At 67.1% G+C, this 14,930-nt stretch overlaps 1 protein-coding gene across 2 annotated transcripts in view; it reads right to left on the reverse strand.

The window, feature by feature from the left end:
* Positions 1-14,930, reverse strand: part of NOS3 (nitric oxide synthase 3) — an 82,320-nt gene that overhangs the window by 21,935 nt on the left and 45,455 nt on the right. For both annotated transcript variants that reach the window (XM_039523661.1, XM_039523662.1), the window contains exons 12-16: positions 11,990-12,134; positions 7,710-7,814; positions 7,089-7,156; positions 6,645-6,761; positions 5,093-5,267 (exon numbers count right to left, since the gene is read on the reverse strand). In XM_039523661.1, the coding sequence (XP_039379595.1) occupies positions 5,093-5,267; positions 6,645-6,761; positions 7,089-7,156; positions 7,710-7,814; positions 11,990-12,134 (610 nt within the window). The remainder of the gene's footprint in view (positions 1-5,092; positions 5,268-6,644; positions 6,762-7,088; positions 7,157-7,709; positions 7,815-11,989; positions 12,135-14,930) is intronic.

Raw genomic sequence — 14,930 nt, forward strand, 5'->3', positions numbered from 1 at the left:
GGAAGGTCAATGGATACTGGGATATGGGCGCGGAGGTGATGCTGGCCTGGCCTGAGGTGGTGGCCCCAGATCAGGTGATGCCCAACACCTACCTGACCCTGACGGGGGTGGGTGGGACCCCATTCAAGGTGCCCATGGTGAAGGTGCATCTGAAAAGGGGGGCCAAGGAGGGCCCCAAGGAGGTGGGGGTGCACCACCATTTGCCCACTGAGGTGTTGATGCCAGGGGGGACCTAGAGGACTGGCCAAGCAACCCCCAAAACGCCTTAGTCGTGACCCATGGCCAGAGCCGGCAAGGGGCACTATGCCCTGCCCTCAGGAAGGATGTCACACCGGAGGCACAGAACCCTACCCTGGTGGGGAGAGAGCACCCAAGGACAAGGCTCAGGGGGGCTGCGGCTTCTGACCCAGCCAGTGAGAGGGAGCAGGTCCCCATCCCTGTCCCAGCTGCTGAGTTCCAGGCCGAGGTGCAGAAAGATCCCTCCTTGCGGAAGCCCAGGGACCAGGCTAACCTCAGTGCAGTACAGACCATGAGGAGAGGTTGCAAGGAGAGGTTCCTGTGGGAGAAGGGGTTCCTGTACCGAGAATGGGCTCCCCCCGGGGAGGTGGAGTCAGGGGGGATCAGGAGGCAGCTGGTGGCACCCCGGAAGTATCGCTGCAAGCTGCTGTACCTGTGATGGAGTAGGAAGCACAGACTGCCTGTGCGGGGGAGGGGAAAGCCAGAGGTTTAGGTGAAGATGCAGGAATTCAACGGTGAGCTGAGCTTGGCCTGGGGGAGGGGAGGTGACACCTCTGGCCAGGGGAGACAAAGGAAGGAGGCGGAGGAGAGAGGAGGGGCCGGAGAGGACTGGGAGACGAAAGTGGGCTGAAGAAGAGAGGGGAGCAGGTAGACCGGGCTCTGATCCCCGGGGGGGGGGCTGTGAGGCCCCCCAAGATGGACCTAACCGGGGGGATCTGGTTATCTGTGCCTGCAAGACCTGTGTTGGACTGTGTTCCTGTCGTCTAAATAAACCTTCTGCTTGACTGGCTGGCTGAGAGTCCTGGTGAATCGTAGGGAGCACGGGGGTGAAGGGCCTGGGTCCCCACACTCCGTGACAACTGGTGTCAGCGGTGGGATCGGCGGCACCCCGTGGACGGCGCTTCCTGCAGTAAGTGACTGGGGAGCAGTAAAACGAAGGGGCGATTAACCCCTGGGAGAGTGTGGCCAGAGAGCAGGACTTTGCAGTAACAGGGTCCCCTGGGGGATCACAGCGAGCGATCCCCGGGGCGGAGGAGTCTGCAGCTCGACCCTGGCAGAGAGGGGGTGACCTCAAGGACTGGCACACTAGGGGTCCCCCTGGAACCCGGGGGGAGTGGCGAACACCCCAGCCTGAGAGCGGCCAGCAGGAAGATGTATTCCCAGAAGCGCAAGTGTGAGCTGGTGGAGCTGTGCAAGCAGGGGGGGCTGCGCCATGGGAAGCTCACCAAGGCCCAGCTGATTGCCTGGCTGGAGGAGAGAGATCGCAGGAATGAACCGGTCCCTGTCTCTGAGGGAAGCAGCCGGGCAGATGCAGCGCAGGCCCCAGTGTCTGTACCCGCTGGGAGTGGCCAGTCGGCGGATGAGAGCTCCTCGAGACCCCCCACCCCTAGGCCTAGGGGGAGGGGGAGAGGGAGCCCAGCTACGGAGGGCACTGTGACCCCCCCGGCCAGCCGGGAATCATCCCGGCGACGCTCGGCCTCCGTGGAACTCAGGCGGCTGGACTTGGAGAGAGAGATCAAACTGATGGAGATGGAGGGCCGGCAGAAGCAGCGTGAATTCGAGCTGGCCATGGCCCAGCTGAACAACAGTAAGGCCCCAGCTGCGGTGAGTGAGGGGGGGCCCAAGCCTACAAAGAGCTTTGATAAGAACTTCCTGGCCCCGCGTAAGGAGGGGGAGGACATAGACACCTTCCTGACGGCCTTTGAGAACGCCTGCGAGCTGCACGAGGTGGACCCCGCAGACAGGATCCGGTGCCTCACCCCCTTACTGGACCCCACCGCCGTGGAGGTGTACAGCCGAATGAGAGGGGAGGAGGCGTGGGACTACAACCTGTTCAAAGAGGCCCTGCTCCGCGAGTTTGGGCTGACCCCGGAGATGTACCGGAAGAGGTTCCGGAGTCAACGTAAGACCCGGGAGGGCACATACCTGCAACTGGTCAACCGGGCGCAGGGGTACGCCCGCAAGTGGATGGCTGGGGCCCAAACTAGAGAGGACCTGCTTGACCTAGTCGTACTGGAGCACCTGTATGAGCAGTGCCCGTCGGACCTGAAGCTGTGGTTAATGGACCAGAAGCCGGAGAATTTGCAGCATGCAGGCCGGCTGGCCGACGAGTTTGTGGACAGTCGGGCAGGGGATGGCAGGGAGGCGTCTCGAAGGAGCAGGTCTGCCTCGACGCAGAGAGAGAGTCACCATGGGACCTCCCAGAAGGAGCCGAGGGAGGGCCCCCACCAAAGGGAAGCATCTGGCGTCAGGTCCAGCCGTCCCCCTCGAGGGGACCCACGAGACATGGGCTGCTATCAATGTGGCCAACCGGGCCACGTACGGGCCCAGTGCCCCAAGCTCCGGGACAAACTGAGCAGACCAACCCCACACCGGGTCAACTTGGTAGAGACCCAGCCGGATGAGGGGCAGCGTTCGCAGGAAAGGGGGGCGGGCCGCGTACCCCCTGCGAAGGAGGGAGGGGGGCCCCGGGTTGACCCCTCCGAGGGGCTGGATGCTCCCAGCCCTGAGTTTGGGGTTTACAGGGTGGGCACGGGACTACCCCTCCGGAGCGAGTGCCTTGTTCCCCTGGAGGTAGACGGGAAGGAGGTCACTGGGTACTGGGATACGGGCGCAGAGGTGACGCTGGCCCGGCCGGAGGTGGTGGGCTCAGATCGGATGGTGCCCAACACCTACCTGAACCTGAGGGGTGTGATCGGGACCCCATTCAGGGTGCCTGTGGCGAGGGTACACCTAAAGTGGGGGGACAAGGAGGGCCTCAAGGACGTGGGAGTGCACCCACATTTGCCCACGGAGGTGTTAATGGGGGGGGACCTCGAGGACTGGCCAAGTAACACCCAGGGTACCCTGTCCGTGAACCGTAGTCAGGGTCGACGCAGGGCTCTGCACCCTGACCCCGGGGAAAGTACTTTGGCCGAGACACCGGACCCTGACCCGGTAGGGAGGGAACGCCCAGGGACAGGGCTCAGAGAGGCTGTGGCCCCAGACCCAGCCGGTGAGAGAGAACAGATCCCCGCCCCTGCCCCAGCGGCTGAGTACCAGGCCGCGGTGCGGGAAGACCCCTCCTTGCGGAGGATAAGGGACCTGGCCAACCTCGGGGGGGGACAGACCATGGGACGAGGTGGCCGGAAAAGGTTCCTGTGGGAGAAGGGGCTCCTGTACCGAGAATGGGCTCCCCCAGGGAAGATGGAGTCAGGGGGGATCAGGAGGCAGCTGGTGGTACCCCAGGAGTATCGCCGCCAGCTGCTGTGCCGGGCCCATGACATTCCCCCCTCAGGGCACCAGGGAGCCTGGCGTACCCAGCAGAGGCTGCTGCAGAACTATTACTGGCCTGGGGTCTTTGCCCATGTCCGGCAGCACTGCCGCTCCTGTGACCCCTGCCAGAGGGGGAGGAAGGCCCGGGACAGGAGGGAGATGGCTGTAAGGCCCCCGCCCCACCCTGAGGAGCCTGTCCAGAGGGGGGCCAGGGTCAGAAGGGGGGCTCTGAACCAAGAGAGCCCAAATCACAGCCCCCCAGACTGGAACGTGGGGAGAAGGCCCCAGCCCCGGGTGCACCCCAGGGGTATTGGGGTGGGGAAAGGGCGCGGGCGGCATAAGGTTGTAGGTGGGTCCGAACTTCCCCGGGTCACTGGCTGGAGTGACCCCGCTCAGTTCAGTCTCGGAGGGGGGAGAGGTGTGAAGAAGTAGGAAGCACAGACTGCCTGTGCAGGGGAGGGGAGAGCCAGAGGTTTAGGTGAAGATGCAGGAATTCAACGGTGAGCTGAGCTTGGCCTGGGGGAGGGGAGGTGACACCTCTGGCCAGGGCAGACAAAGGAAGGAGGCGGAGGAGAGAGGAGGGGCCGGAGAGGACTGGGAGACGAAAGTGGGCTGGAGAAGAGAGGGGAGCAGGGAGACCGAGCTCTGATCCCCGGGGGGGGGGCTGTGAGGCCCCCCAAGATGGACCGAACCGGGGGGATCTGGTTATCTGTGCCTGCAAGACCTGTGTTGGACTGTGTTCCTGTCGTCTAAATAAACCTTCTGCTTTACTGGCTGGCTGAGAGTCCTGGTGAATCGTAGGGAGCACGGGGGTGAAGGGCCTGGGTCCCCCACACTCCGTGACAGTACCTGGCCCATGACATCCCCCTCGCAGGGCACCAGGGAATCTGGCGCACCAGGCAGAGGCTGCTACAGAACTTTTACTGGCCTGGGGTCTTTACCCATGTCCGGCAGTACTGCCAATCCTGTGACCCCTGCCAGACGGTCGGGAAGGCCCGGGACAAGGGGAAAGCAGCTTTGATACCCTTGCCCATCATAGAGGAGCCTTTCCAGGTGGCTACGGACATAGTGGGACCTCTCAGCAAGGCGACCCGTTCGGGGAAGAAATACATTCTGGTGATGGTAGATTTCGCCACCCGCTACCCTGAGGCAGTGCCCTTAGCTTCCACTGAAGCAGACACCGTGGCGGATGCACTGCTGACCATTTTCAGCCGGGTGGGGTTCCCCAAGGAAGTCTTGACAGACCAAGGGTCCAACTTCATGTCGACCCTGCTCCAGGGCTTGTGGGAGAAATGTGGGGTCCGGCCCAGCTGGGCCTCAGCGTATCACCCCCAATCCAACGGGCTGGTGGAGAGGTTCAACGGGACGCTAAAGATGATGCTGAAAACCTTTATGAACCAGCACCCACAGGACTGGGACAAGTACTTACCTCACCTGCTGTTCGCGTACAGGGAGGTACCCCAGGAGTCTACCGGGTTTTCGCAGGGAGAGGGGTGCAGGGCCCTGACTCCCCCCCACTCCGAGACACCGGTCTCTCCCCCTCTGCCCTCCCAGCCCCATTCCCCCTGCACCCAGCCCCTGCCCTGCCCGCCCCGCTCACCTGAAAGACGCGTTTGGCCCAGGTGCGGAAGGCCTCCTCCTGGGCACACAGCTCGTCGCCCTCTCCCATGGCCAGGATGCGCTCGCCTCCCAGCTCCTCCAGCCGCGTGTCCACGGCGTGGGCGAAGGCACAGAAGTGGGGGTAGGCCCGGGAGCCCAGCCCAAAGACTGAGAACCTGGGGGGCACAGGAGACATCAGCTGAGCCCCTGGCGGGGTTTTGCCCCGCCCCCTGCTCCAGCCCCACCAAGAGGGGGACCCCAGGGCCGAGTGGGAACATACAGGTCACCCAGTCACTTCCCACCAGCCCCAGGGGACACGCTGCAGGACAGGGGGAGCCCAGGGCTGGGCTAGCTGGGGCTGCGGGTCGGGAGTGAGGGGCACTGGCAGAGCTGGGGGGCACAGGGCTGGGATCGCAGATAGACCAGGGTGCCCTCCTCCTCTAAGAGGCATTGGCAAAGGGGGTGCTGGCTGGGGCTGCCTCTGCCCCCGAGGACAGCAGGGGGCGCCATGGCTCTTGGGGAGGCACTGAGAGTGGGGGGAGGGGTCAGAATGCCCCCTGGCCCACGTGTGACTTTCCCACTCCCATCCCCCGCCTGCTGCCCTCACCCAGGGGGCGTTTCCCGGCCCTCACTGGCTTCCCCGAGGGCCAAAGGGAATTTTCGGTAACATTTTTACAAAGCCTCTGTGTGCCTCAGTTTCCCCTGCACTTTTCATTGCTCTCCAGTGGTGGCAGAAGGGTTAACGCTGCACTTGGAGCTGAGCTGGGGACACGGGTGGGAGGGGCTCAAAGGGGGAGTTGGGTGATATCTGTATGACACCTGCATGTGCCTCAGTTTCCCTCTGCACGTTGCACTGTCACTGAAGGGTTGAGTCTCCTGGGGAACCAGCGCAGGTGGCCGGGGATTGGGGGCTCCTGAGAGGGGGTTGGAGCGAAGCGGGTCATGCACCGGCTGAAACCAACCCCAGCCCCTTAGCACGTCCCGCAAGACAGAGACGCCAAGGCCTGAACCAGCCGTGCCTGGCAGCAGGAAACCTCTGGAAGATGGGTGGTGGGACGGAGCCGGGGCCGGGGCTGGCGCTGCTCGGCTGGCCCGGTGGGTACTGGCCTGTGGCTGGACTCCTGCCTCGCTGCGCTGACCTCGGCCCGTCAGACTGGCCAGGCGACCAATCAATGGGTCCCGGTTGGCACAGGCGGCCCGCGTGGCGGTGAACACGCCCGGGAACATTGCCCCCGGCCGGGCCCAGCACGGCCTCCCGCAGGCCTCGCTGCTGGGAGCACGGGGATACGGGGTGTTGGGGTGAAGGCCCAGCCTTGGAGTGTGGGTCTCTAGGGAACTGGGGGTCCCTGGGCCTGGCCTGCTAAGGGGTCCCGCCCGGAGCCTGCTGGCAGGCCAGGCACAGCCCAGACCCTGCAGCTCTGTGACGAGGGGCGAGTCCGTCTCTCCCCCACACCCAACAGACAAGGGAACGCAGCCAGAGCCAGGAGCTAAAAGGGGCAGAGCTGGGCCGGATCCCAGGTGTCCCGGTGCCCCTCGCCATGGGCTGCCCCTACCGGAGCGTGCCCAGGGCCCCGGCGCTGTCCGTGTTGCTCGACTCCTTCCGCTTCTTCTTCCACGAGGCCACGAGCCCGTCGCTCTGCGAGACACTGTTGAACCGCACCTTGTAGCTCCTAGGAGGGGACACGCATTGAGCCCAGGCCGGGCAGGGGCCCCCCTTCCTGCCCCAGGGTGGGGGCTGGGATTGGGACCTCTCCCCTCTGGGGGCACCAGCTCCGATCCAACCCCTGGGTGGGGGCCTTTCCCCTCTCAGGGGTGCTGGTGCGGTGGGTGCATGTCCCAGGCATTCCCCAGTCCAAGGTTTGGAACGTGCCACCCGCAGCCTTGCCCCAGGTGCAGTGACCCCGGCCAGCCCAGGGACCTCGCTAACCCCATAGCCCCGGGCACAGGGGGTCCTCAGCGCTGGCCCAGAGCTGCCCCACACCCAGGGAATCACTCACTTTTGTTGCTCGGGCTGCGTGGAGCTGACATAGGGGGAGGACATCTCCATCAGCGCCTTGGCAAAGCTCTGCCGGGAGAGAGGGGTCAGGGGCTTGGGCGGGCACTGCCTGGCCCCCTAGCGCTGCTCCCCCAGGCACTCCCCGGCCCCCTAGCACTGCCTGCCAACCCCAGGCACCAATCCCCAGACACCCCCCGGGCCCCTAGTGCTGCCTGCGACCCCCGGGCACCAATCCCCGGACACCTCCAGCCCCCTAGCGCTGCCTGCAACCCCCGGGCACTGACCCCCAGGCACCCCTCAACCCTCTAGCGCTGCCTGCCACCCCTGAGCACCCCCAGCCCCCTAGTGCTGCTCCCCCGGGCACCGATCCTCAGGCACCCCCCAGCCCCCTAGCACTGCCTGCCACCCCCAGGCACACCCCGTCCCTCTAGCGCTGCTCCCCCAGGCCCCCTCAGGCCCCCTAGCACTGCTTCCCTGGGCATCCCCCAGCCCCCGAGCGCTGCTCCCCCAGGCACCGACCCCCCATCTTGGGCACCTCCCCGGCCCTCTAATGCCAGCTCCCCACCCAACAACAATCCATAGGTGCTGCCCCAAGACTTTGCCCCCTGGGGTCCCCCCTCACCTCCCCACTCTCCGGCGGGTCGCCGTTGCCGAAGGTGCTGGTCACGACCAATACCAGGGTCTCATGCTCCAGGCTGACGATGTCGTACTCGTCCATGCAGAGCACCTAGGGGGTGACACTGGGGGTCAGTGGGGCACTGCTGTGCCCATCTCCCGCGCAGGGCAGGCAGGCCGCACGCTCCAGGCTGGGGGGAGGGATCCCTCTGTCCCCACTCACACGGAGCCAGTGGAACTCCCCGCCACAGGGTCTCGCCCAGGCCAAGCGCTCAGGCACGGTCAGAGCGTCAGACGTTGCTGTGGCTAATGAGACTTTCCAGAGCCCCCCAGGGGCATCCGGCCGGGCTGCCTGCCACAGCGCTGGGCCGGCCTCTGCCCTGGGCTTGGGGTGTCTCCCTCTGGGCAGGGTCCCTTGGAGCGGCTGGGCCGGGCCCCGCGGGGGGTCCAGGGAGCCTCACCTGGGCTGGTTATTTCATCACTGACCTATAGGGGTCTCCCCGCCTCCTCCGGAGCAGCCGGGCCACGGGGGGGGGGGGGCCAGGCGCTGCTGGCTGGGCAGTGCCGCCCCAGAGAGCAGGTGGAACCAGGCGCGTCCCCGCCCCCAGCTCCCCTAGCCACCAGACCCCAATGCCCCCTGCTGGAATAGAACCCAGGCGTCCTGGTTCCCGCCCCCTCCCTCTGTACCCACCCAGACTCTACTCTACCCCCCCCCCCCCGAGCTGGGAAGAGAAGGCAGGAGCCCTGGGAAACCAAATGTTGCAGGTTCCCCCGCACCTGAAAAGCATTTGGGGAGATGGGGAACCCGACAAGGGGCTAACAATATATCAGCCACAGCCAGTCTCCCACCCCTCCAGCCTCCTGCCCACCAGCTCCATCCTCCCCAGCCCCCATGAGCCCCCAGCCAGCCCGACACTGCCCCCGGCAGCCCTCCTCACCCAGCCCCCAAGCCAACCCCACCTTCCTCAGCCAGACCCTCTTCCTCCCCAGCGAATCTCCACCCCATACCCCCAGCCAGCCCTGCTGACCCCCGCCCCACAGCCAGTCTCCCACCCCTCCAGCCTCCTGCCCACCAGCTCCATCCTCCCCAGCCCCCATGAGCCCCCAGCCAGCCCCTGACACTGCCCCGGCAGCCCTGTCCTCACCCAGCCCCAAGCCAACCCCACCTTCCTCAGCCAGACCCTCTTCCTCCCCAGCGAATCTCCACCCCATACCCCTGCCAGTCCTGCCCCAGCCAGCCCTGCTGACCCCCGCCCCACAGCCAGTCTCCCCTCCCACCAGCTCCAGCCTCCTGCCCCCATGCCCAGCCAGCCCCTGACAGCCCCATCCTCCCCAGCCCCCAGCCAGCCCCCAGCCAGCCCCACCTTCCTCAGCCAGACAGCCACCCACAGCCAGTCCCCTCCAGCCTCCTGCCCACCTGCTCCATCCTCCCCAGCCCCACAGCCAGCCCCCTGCCAGCCCCACCTCAGCCAACCCCACCTTCCTCAGCCAGACCCTCTTCCTCCCCAGCGAATCTCCACCCCATACCCCTGCCAGTCCCCTCTGCCCCAGCCAGCCCTGCTGACCCCCGCCCCACAGGCAGTCCCCTGCAGCCCCACCTTGGGGTCGAAGGCTAACCCCCGCCCCACAGGCAGTCCCCTGCAGCCCCACCGTGGGGTCGAGGCTAACCCCCGCCCCACAGGCAGTCCCCTGCAGCCCCACCTTGGGGTCGAAGGCTAACCCCGCCCCACAGGCAGTCCCCTGCAGCCCCACCTTGGGGTCGAAGGCTAACCCCTCCGCCCCACAGGCAGTCCCCTGCAGCCCCACCTTGGGGTCGAAGGCTAACCCCGCCCCACAGGCAGTCCCTGCAGCCCCACCTTGGGGTCGAAGGCTAACCCCTCCTGCCCCACAGGCAGTCCCCTGCAGCCCCACCTTGGGGTCGAAGGCTAACCCCGCCCCACAGGCAGTCCCCTGCAGCCCCACCTTGGGGTCGAAGGCTAACCCCCGCCCCACAGGCAGTCCCCTGCAGCCCCACCTTGGGGTCGAAGGCTAACCCCGCCCCACAGGCAGTCCCCTGCAGCCCCACCGTGGGGTCGAAGGCTAACCCCCCCCGCCCCACAGGCAGTCCCCTGCAGCCCCACCTTGGGGTCGGCGAACCCCGCCCCACAGGCAGTCCCCTGCAGCCCCACCTTGGGGTCGGCGAACCCCCGCCCCACAGGCAGTCCCCTGCAGCCCCACCTTGGGGTCGAAGGCTAACCCCGCCCCACAGGCAGTCCCCTGCAGCCCCACCTTGGGGTCGAAGGCTAACCCCCGCCCCACAGGCAGTCCCCTGCAGCCCCACCTTGGGGTCGAGGCTAACCCCCGCCCACAGGCAGTCCCCTGCAGCCCCACCTTGGGGTCGAAGGCTAACCCCGCCCCACAGGCAGTCCCCTGCAGCCCCACCTTGGGGTCGAAGGCTAACCCCGCCCCACAGGCAGTCCCCTGCAGCCCCACCGTGGGGGGAAGGCTAACCCCCGCCCCACAGGCAGTCCCCTGCAGCCCCACCGTGGGGTCGAAGGCTAACCCCCCCCCCCCCCCCAGGCCGGCCCCCGCAGCCCCACCTTGGGGTCGAAGGCTAACCCCCGCCCCACAGGCAGTCCCCTGCAGCCCCACCTTGGGGTCGAAGGCTAACCCGCGCCCCACAGGCAGTCCCCTGCAGCCCCACCGTGGGGTCGAAGGCTAACCCCGCCCCACAGGCAGTCCCCTGCAGCCCCACCTTGGGGTCGAAGGCTAACCCCCGCCCCACAGGCAGTCCCACCTTGGGGTCGAGGCTAACCCCCGCCCCACAGGCAGTCCCCTGCAGCCCCACCTTGGGGTCGAACGCTAACCCCCGCCCCACAGGCAGTCCCCTGCAGCCCCACCTTGGGGTCGGCTAACCCCCGCCCCACAGGCAGTCCCCTGCAGCCCCACCTTGGGGTCGAAGGCTAACCCCCCCCCGCCCCACAGGCAGTCCCCTGCAGCCCCACCGTGGGGTCGAAGGCTAACCCCCTGCCCCACAGGCAGTCCCCTGCAGCCCCACCTTGGGGTCGAGGCTAACCCCGCCCCACAGGCAGTCCCCTGCAGCCCCACCTTGGGGTCGGCTAACCCCCGCCCCACAGGCAGTCCCCTGCAGCCCCACCTTGGGGTCGAAGGCTAACCCCCGCCCCACAGGCAGTCCCCTGCAGCCCCACCTTGGGGTCGAAGGCTAACCCCCGCCCCACAGGCAGTCCCCTGCAGCCCCACCGTGGGGTCGAAGGCTAACCCCGCCCCACAGGCAGTCCCCTGCAGCCCCACCGTGGGGTCGAAGGCTAACCCCCGCCCCACAGGCAGTCCCCTGCAGCCTCACCTTGGGGTCGAGGCTAACCCCGCCCCACAGGCAGTCCCCTGCAGCCCCACCTTGGGGTCGAAGGCTAACCCCCGCCCCACAGGCAGTCCCCTGCAGCCCCACCGTGGGGTCGAGGCTAACCCCGCCCCACAGGCAGTCCCCTGCAGCCCCACCTTGGGGTCGAAGGCTAAGCCCCCCCGGCCCACCGGGAGGCCCACCGTGGGGTCGAAGGCTAACCCCCGCCCCACAGGCAGTCCCCTGCAGCCCCACCTTGGGGTCGAACGCTAACCCCCCCCCGCCCCACAGGCAGTCCCCTGCAGCCCCACCTTGGGGTCGGCTAACCCCCGCCCCACAGGCAGTCCCCTGCAGCCCCACCTTGGGGTCGAGGCTAACCCCCGCCCCACAGGCAGTCCCCTGCAGCCCCACCTTGGGGTCGAAGGCTAACCCCCGCCCCACAGGCAGTCCCACCTTGGGGTCGAAGGCTAACCCCACGCCCCACAGGCAGTCCCCTGCAGCCCCACCTTGGGGTCGAAGGCTAACCCGCGCCCCACAGGCAGTCCCCTGCAGCCCCACCTTGGGGTCGAAGGCTAACCCCCCCCGCCCCACAGGCAGCCCCACCTTGGGGTCGAAGGCTAACCCCCCCCGGCCCCCCAGGCAGTCCCCTGCAGCCCCACCTTGGGGTCGAGGCTAACCCCGCCCCACAGGCAGCCCCACCTTGGGGTCGAAGGCTAACCCCGCCCCACAGGCAGTCCCACCTTGGGGTCGAAGGCTAACCCCGCCCCACAGGCAGCCCCACCTTGGGGTCGAAGGCTAACCCCGCCCCACAGGCAGCCCCACCTTGGGGTCGGCTAACCCCGCCCCACAGGCAGCCCCACCTTGGGGTCGAAGGCTAACCCCCCCGCCCCACAGGCAGCCCCACCTTGGGGTCGAAGGCTAACCCCCCCCCGCCCCACAGGCAGCCCCACCTTGGGGTCGAAGGCGCGCCGGAACAGCTCGCCCAGGCTCCAGGCGTAGGTGCGGGACTTGCCCGTCTCGGTGGCATACAGGATAGTGGCCTTGACGCGTCGCGCCATCACGTGGACCATCAGCTTGGCTGAGAACTTCACCGCGCTGTGGGGAGGCCAGAGAGTGTCACCAGGCCCGCCCCAGCCCTGCCGGGCCCGTGGTCTGAGCCAGCCAGGGCAGGGCCCGGGCAGCCGGGTCCTATGGCTACAAGCCGCGGGGTGAGGGGAGGAGACAACGATGGGGCAGGATATGGCCTCAGTGCCTCTGCCATAGCTTGGCCCAGGCGGAGCTGGCCAAGGCTTCTGTCAGCCCCCCAGCTGCTCTCTCCACCCCCCAAGCCCCTGCTATGCCCACTCATAGGGGTCAGGGATGCTGCAGCTCCTGGCACTTCTAAGCAGCTGGCCATGCCCAGACACGCATCTCCACACCCTGCCAGTCCTGCCACGCCTGGACACGCCTATACACGCCCTGCTGCTCCTGCCACGCCCAGACATGCATCTCCACACCCTGCCAGTCCTGCCACGCCTGGACACGCCTATCCACGCCCTGCTGCTCCTGCCACGCCCAGACACGCATCTCCACACCCTGCCAGTCCTGCCACGCCTGGACACGCCTATACACGCCCTGCTGCTCCTGCCACGCCCAGACACGCATCTCCACACCCTGCCAGTCCTGCCACGCCTGGACACGCCTATCCACGCCCTGCTGCTCCTGCCACGCCCAGACACGCATCTCCACACCCTGCCAGTCCTGCCACGCCTGGACACGCCTATACACGCCCTGCTGCTCCTGCCACGCCCAGACATGCATCTCCACACCCTGCCAGTCCTGCCACGCCTGGACACGCCTATACACGCCCTGCTGCTCCTGCCACGCCCAGACACGCATCTCCACACCCTGCCAGTCCTGCCACGCCTGGACACGCCCATACACGCCCTGCTGCTCCTGCCATGCCGACACGCATCTCCACACCCTGCCAGTCCTGCCACGCCTGGACACGCCTATCCACGCCCTGCTGCTCCTGCCATGCCCAGACACGCATCTCCACACCCTGCCAGTCCTGCCACGCCTGGACACGCCTATACACGCCCTGCTGCTCCTGCCACGCCCGGACACGCATCTCCACAACCTGCCAGTCCTGCCACACCTGGACACGCATCTCCACACCCTGCCAGTCCTGCCACGCCCAGACACGCATCTCCACACCCTGCCAGTCCTGCCACGCCTGGACACGCATCTCCACACCCTGCCAGTCCTGCCACGCCCAGACACGCATCTCCACACCCTGCCAGTCCTGCCACGCCTGGACACGCCTATCCACGCCCTGCTGCTCCTGCCATTCCCAGACATGCATCTCCACACCCTGCCAGTCCTGCCACGCCTGGACATGCCTATCCACGCCCTGCTGCTCCTGCCACGCCCAGACACGCATCTCCACACCCTGCCAGTCCTGCCAGTCCTGGACATGCCTATACACGCCCTGCTGCTCCTGCCACGCCCAGACATGCATCTCCACACCCTGCCAGTCCTGCCACGCCCAGACACGCCTATCCACGCCCTGCTGCTCCTGCCACGCCCAGACATGCATCTCCACACCCTGCCAGTCCTGCCACGCCTGGACACGCCTATACACGCCCTGCTGCTCCTGCCACGCCCAGACACGCATCTCCACACCCTGCCAGTCCTGCCACGCCTGGACACGCCTATACATGCCCTGCTGCTCCTGCCACGCCCGGACACGAATCTCCACGCCCTGCTGCTCCTGCCACGCCCGGACACGCATCTCCACGCCCTGCTGCTCCTGCCACGCCTGGACACGCCTATACACGCCCTGCTGCTCCTGCCACGCCCAGACATGCATCTCCACACCCTGCCAGTCCTGCCACGCCCAGACACGCCTATCCACGCCCTGCTGCTCCTGCCACGCCCAGACGCATCTCCACACCCTGCCAGTCCTGCCACGCCTGGACACGCCTATCCACGCCCTGCTGCTCCTGCCACGCCCGGACACGCCTATACACGCCCTGCTGCTCCTGCCACACCCGGACACGCCTATCCCTGCCCTGCTGCTCCTGCCATGCCTGGACACGCATCTCCACACCCTGCCAGTCCTGCCACGCCTGGACACGCCTATCCACGCCCTGCTGCTCCTGCCATGCCCAGACACGCATCTCCACACCCTGCCAGTCCTGCCACGCCTGGACACGCCTATACACGCCCTGCTGCTCCTGCCACGCCCGGACACGCATCTCCACAACCTGCCAGTCCTGCCACACCTGGACACGCATCTCCACACCCTGCCAGTCCTGCCACGCCCAGACACGCATCTCCACACCCTGCCAGTCCTGCCACGCCTGGACACGCATCTCCACACCCTGCCAGTCCTGCCACGCCCAGACACGCATCTCCACACCCTGCCAGTCCTGCCACGCCTGGACACGCCTATACACGCCCTGCTGCTCCTGCCATTCCCAGACATGCATCTCCACACCCTGCCAGTCCTGCCACGCCTGGACATGCCTATCCACGCCCTGCTGCTCCTGCCACGCCCAGACACGCATCTCCACACCCTGCCAGTCCTGCCAGTCCTGGACATGCCTATACACGCCCTGCTGCTCCTGCCACGCCCAGACATGCATCTCCACACCCTGCCAGTCCTGCCACGCCCAGACACGCCTATCCACGCCCTGCTGCTCCTGCCACGCCCAGACGCATCTCCACACCCTGCCAGTCCTGCCACGCCTGGACACGCCTATACACGCCCTGCTGCTCCTGCCACGCCCAGACACGCATCTCCACACCCTGCCAGTCCTGCCACGCCTGGACACGCCTATACATGCCCTGCTGCTCCTGCCACGCCCGGACACGCATCTCCACGCCCTGCTGCTCCTGCCACGCCCG

Source organism: Mauremys reevesii, linkage group 2, assembly GCF_016161935.1.
Source record: "Mauremys reevesii isolate NIE-2019 linkage group 2, ASM1616193v1, whole genome shotgun sequence".
NCBI lineage: Eukaryota > Metazoa > Chordata > Testudines > Geoemydidae > Mauremys > Mauremys reevesii.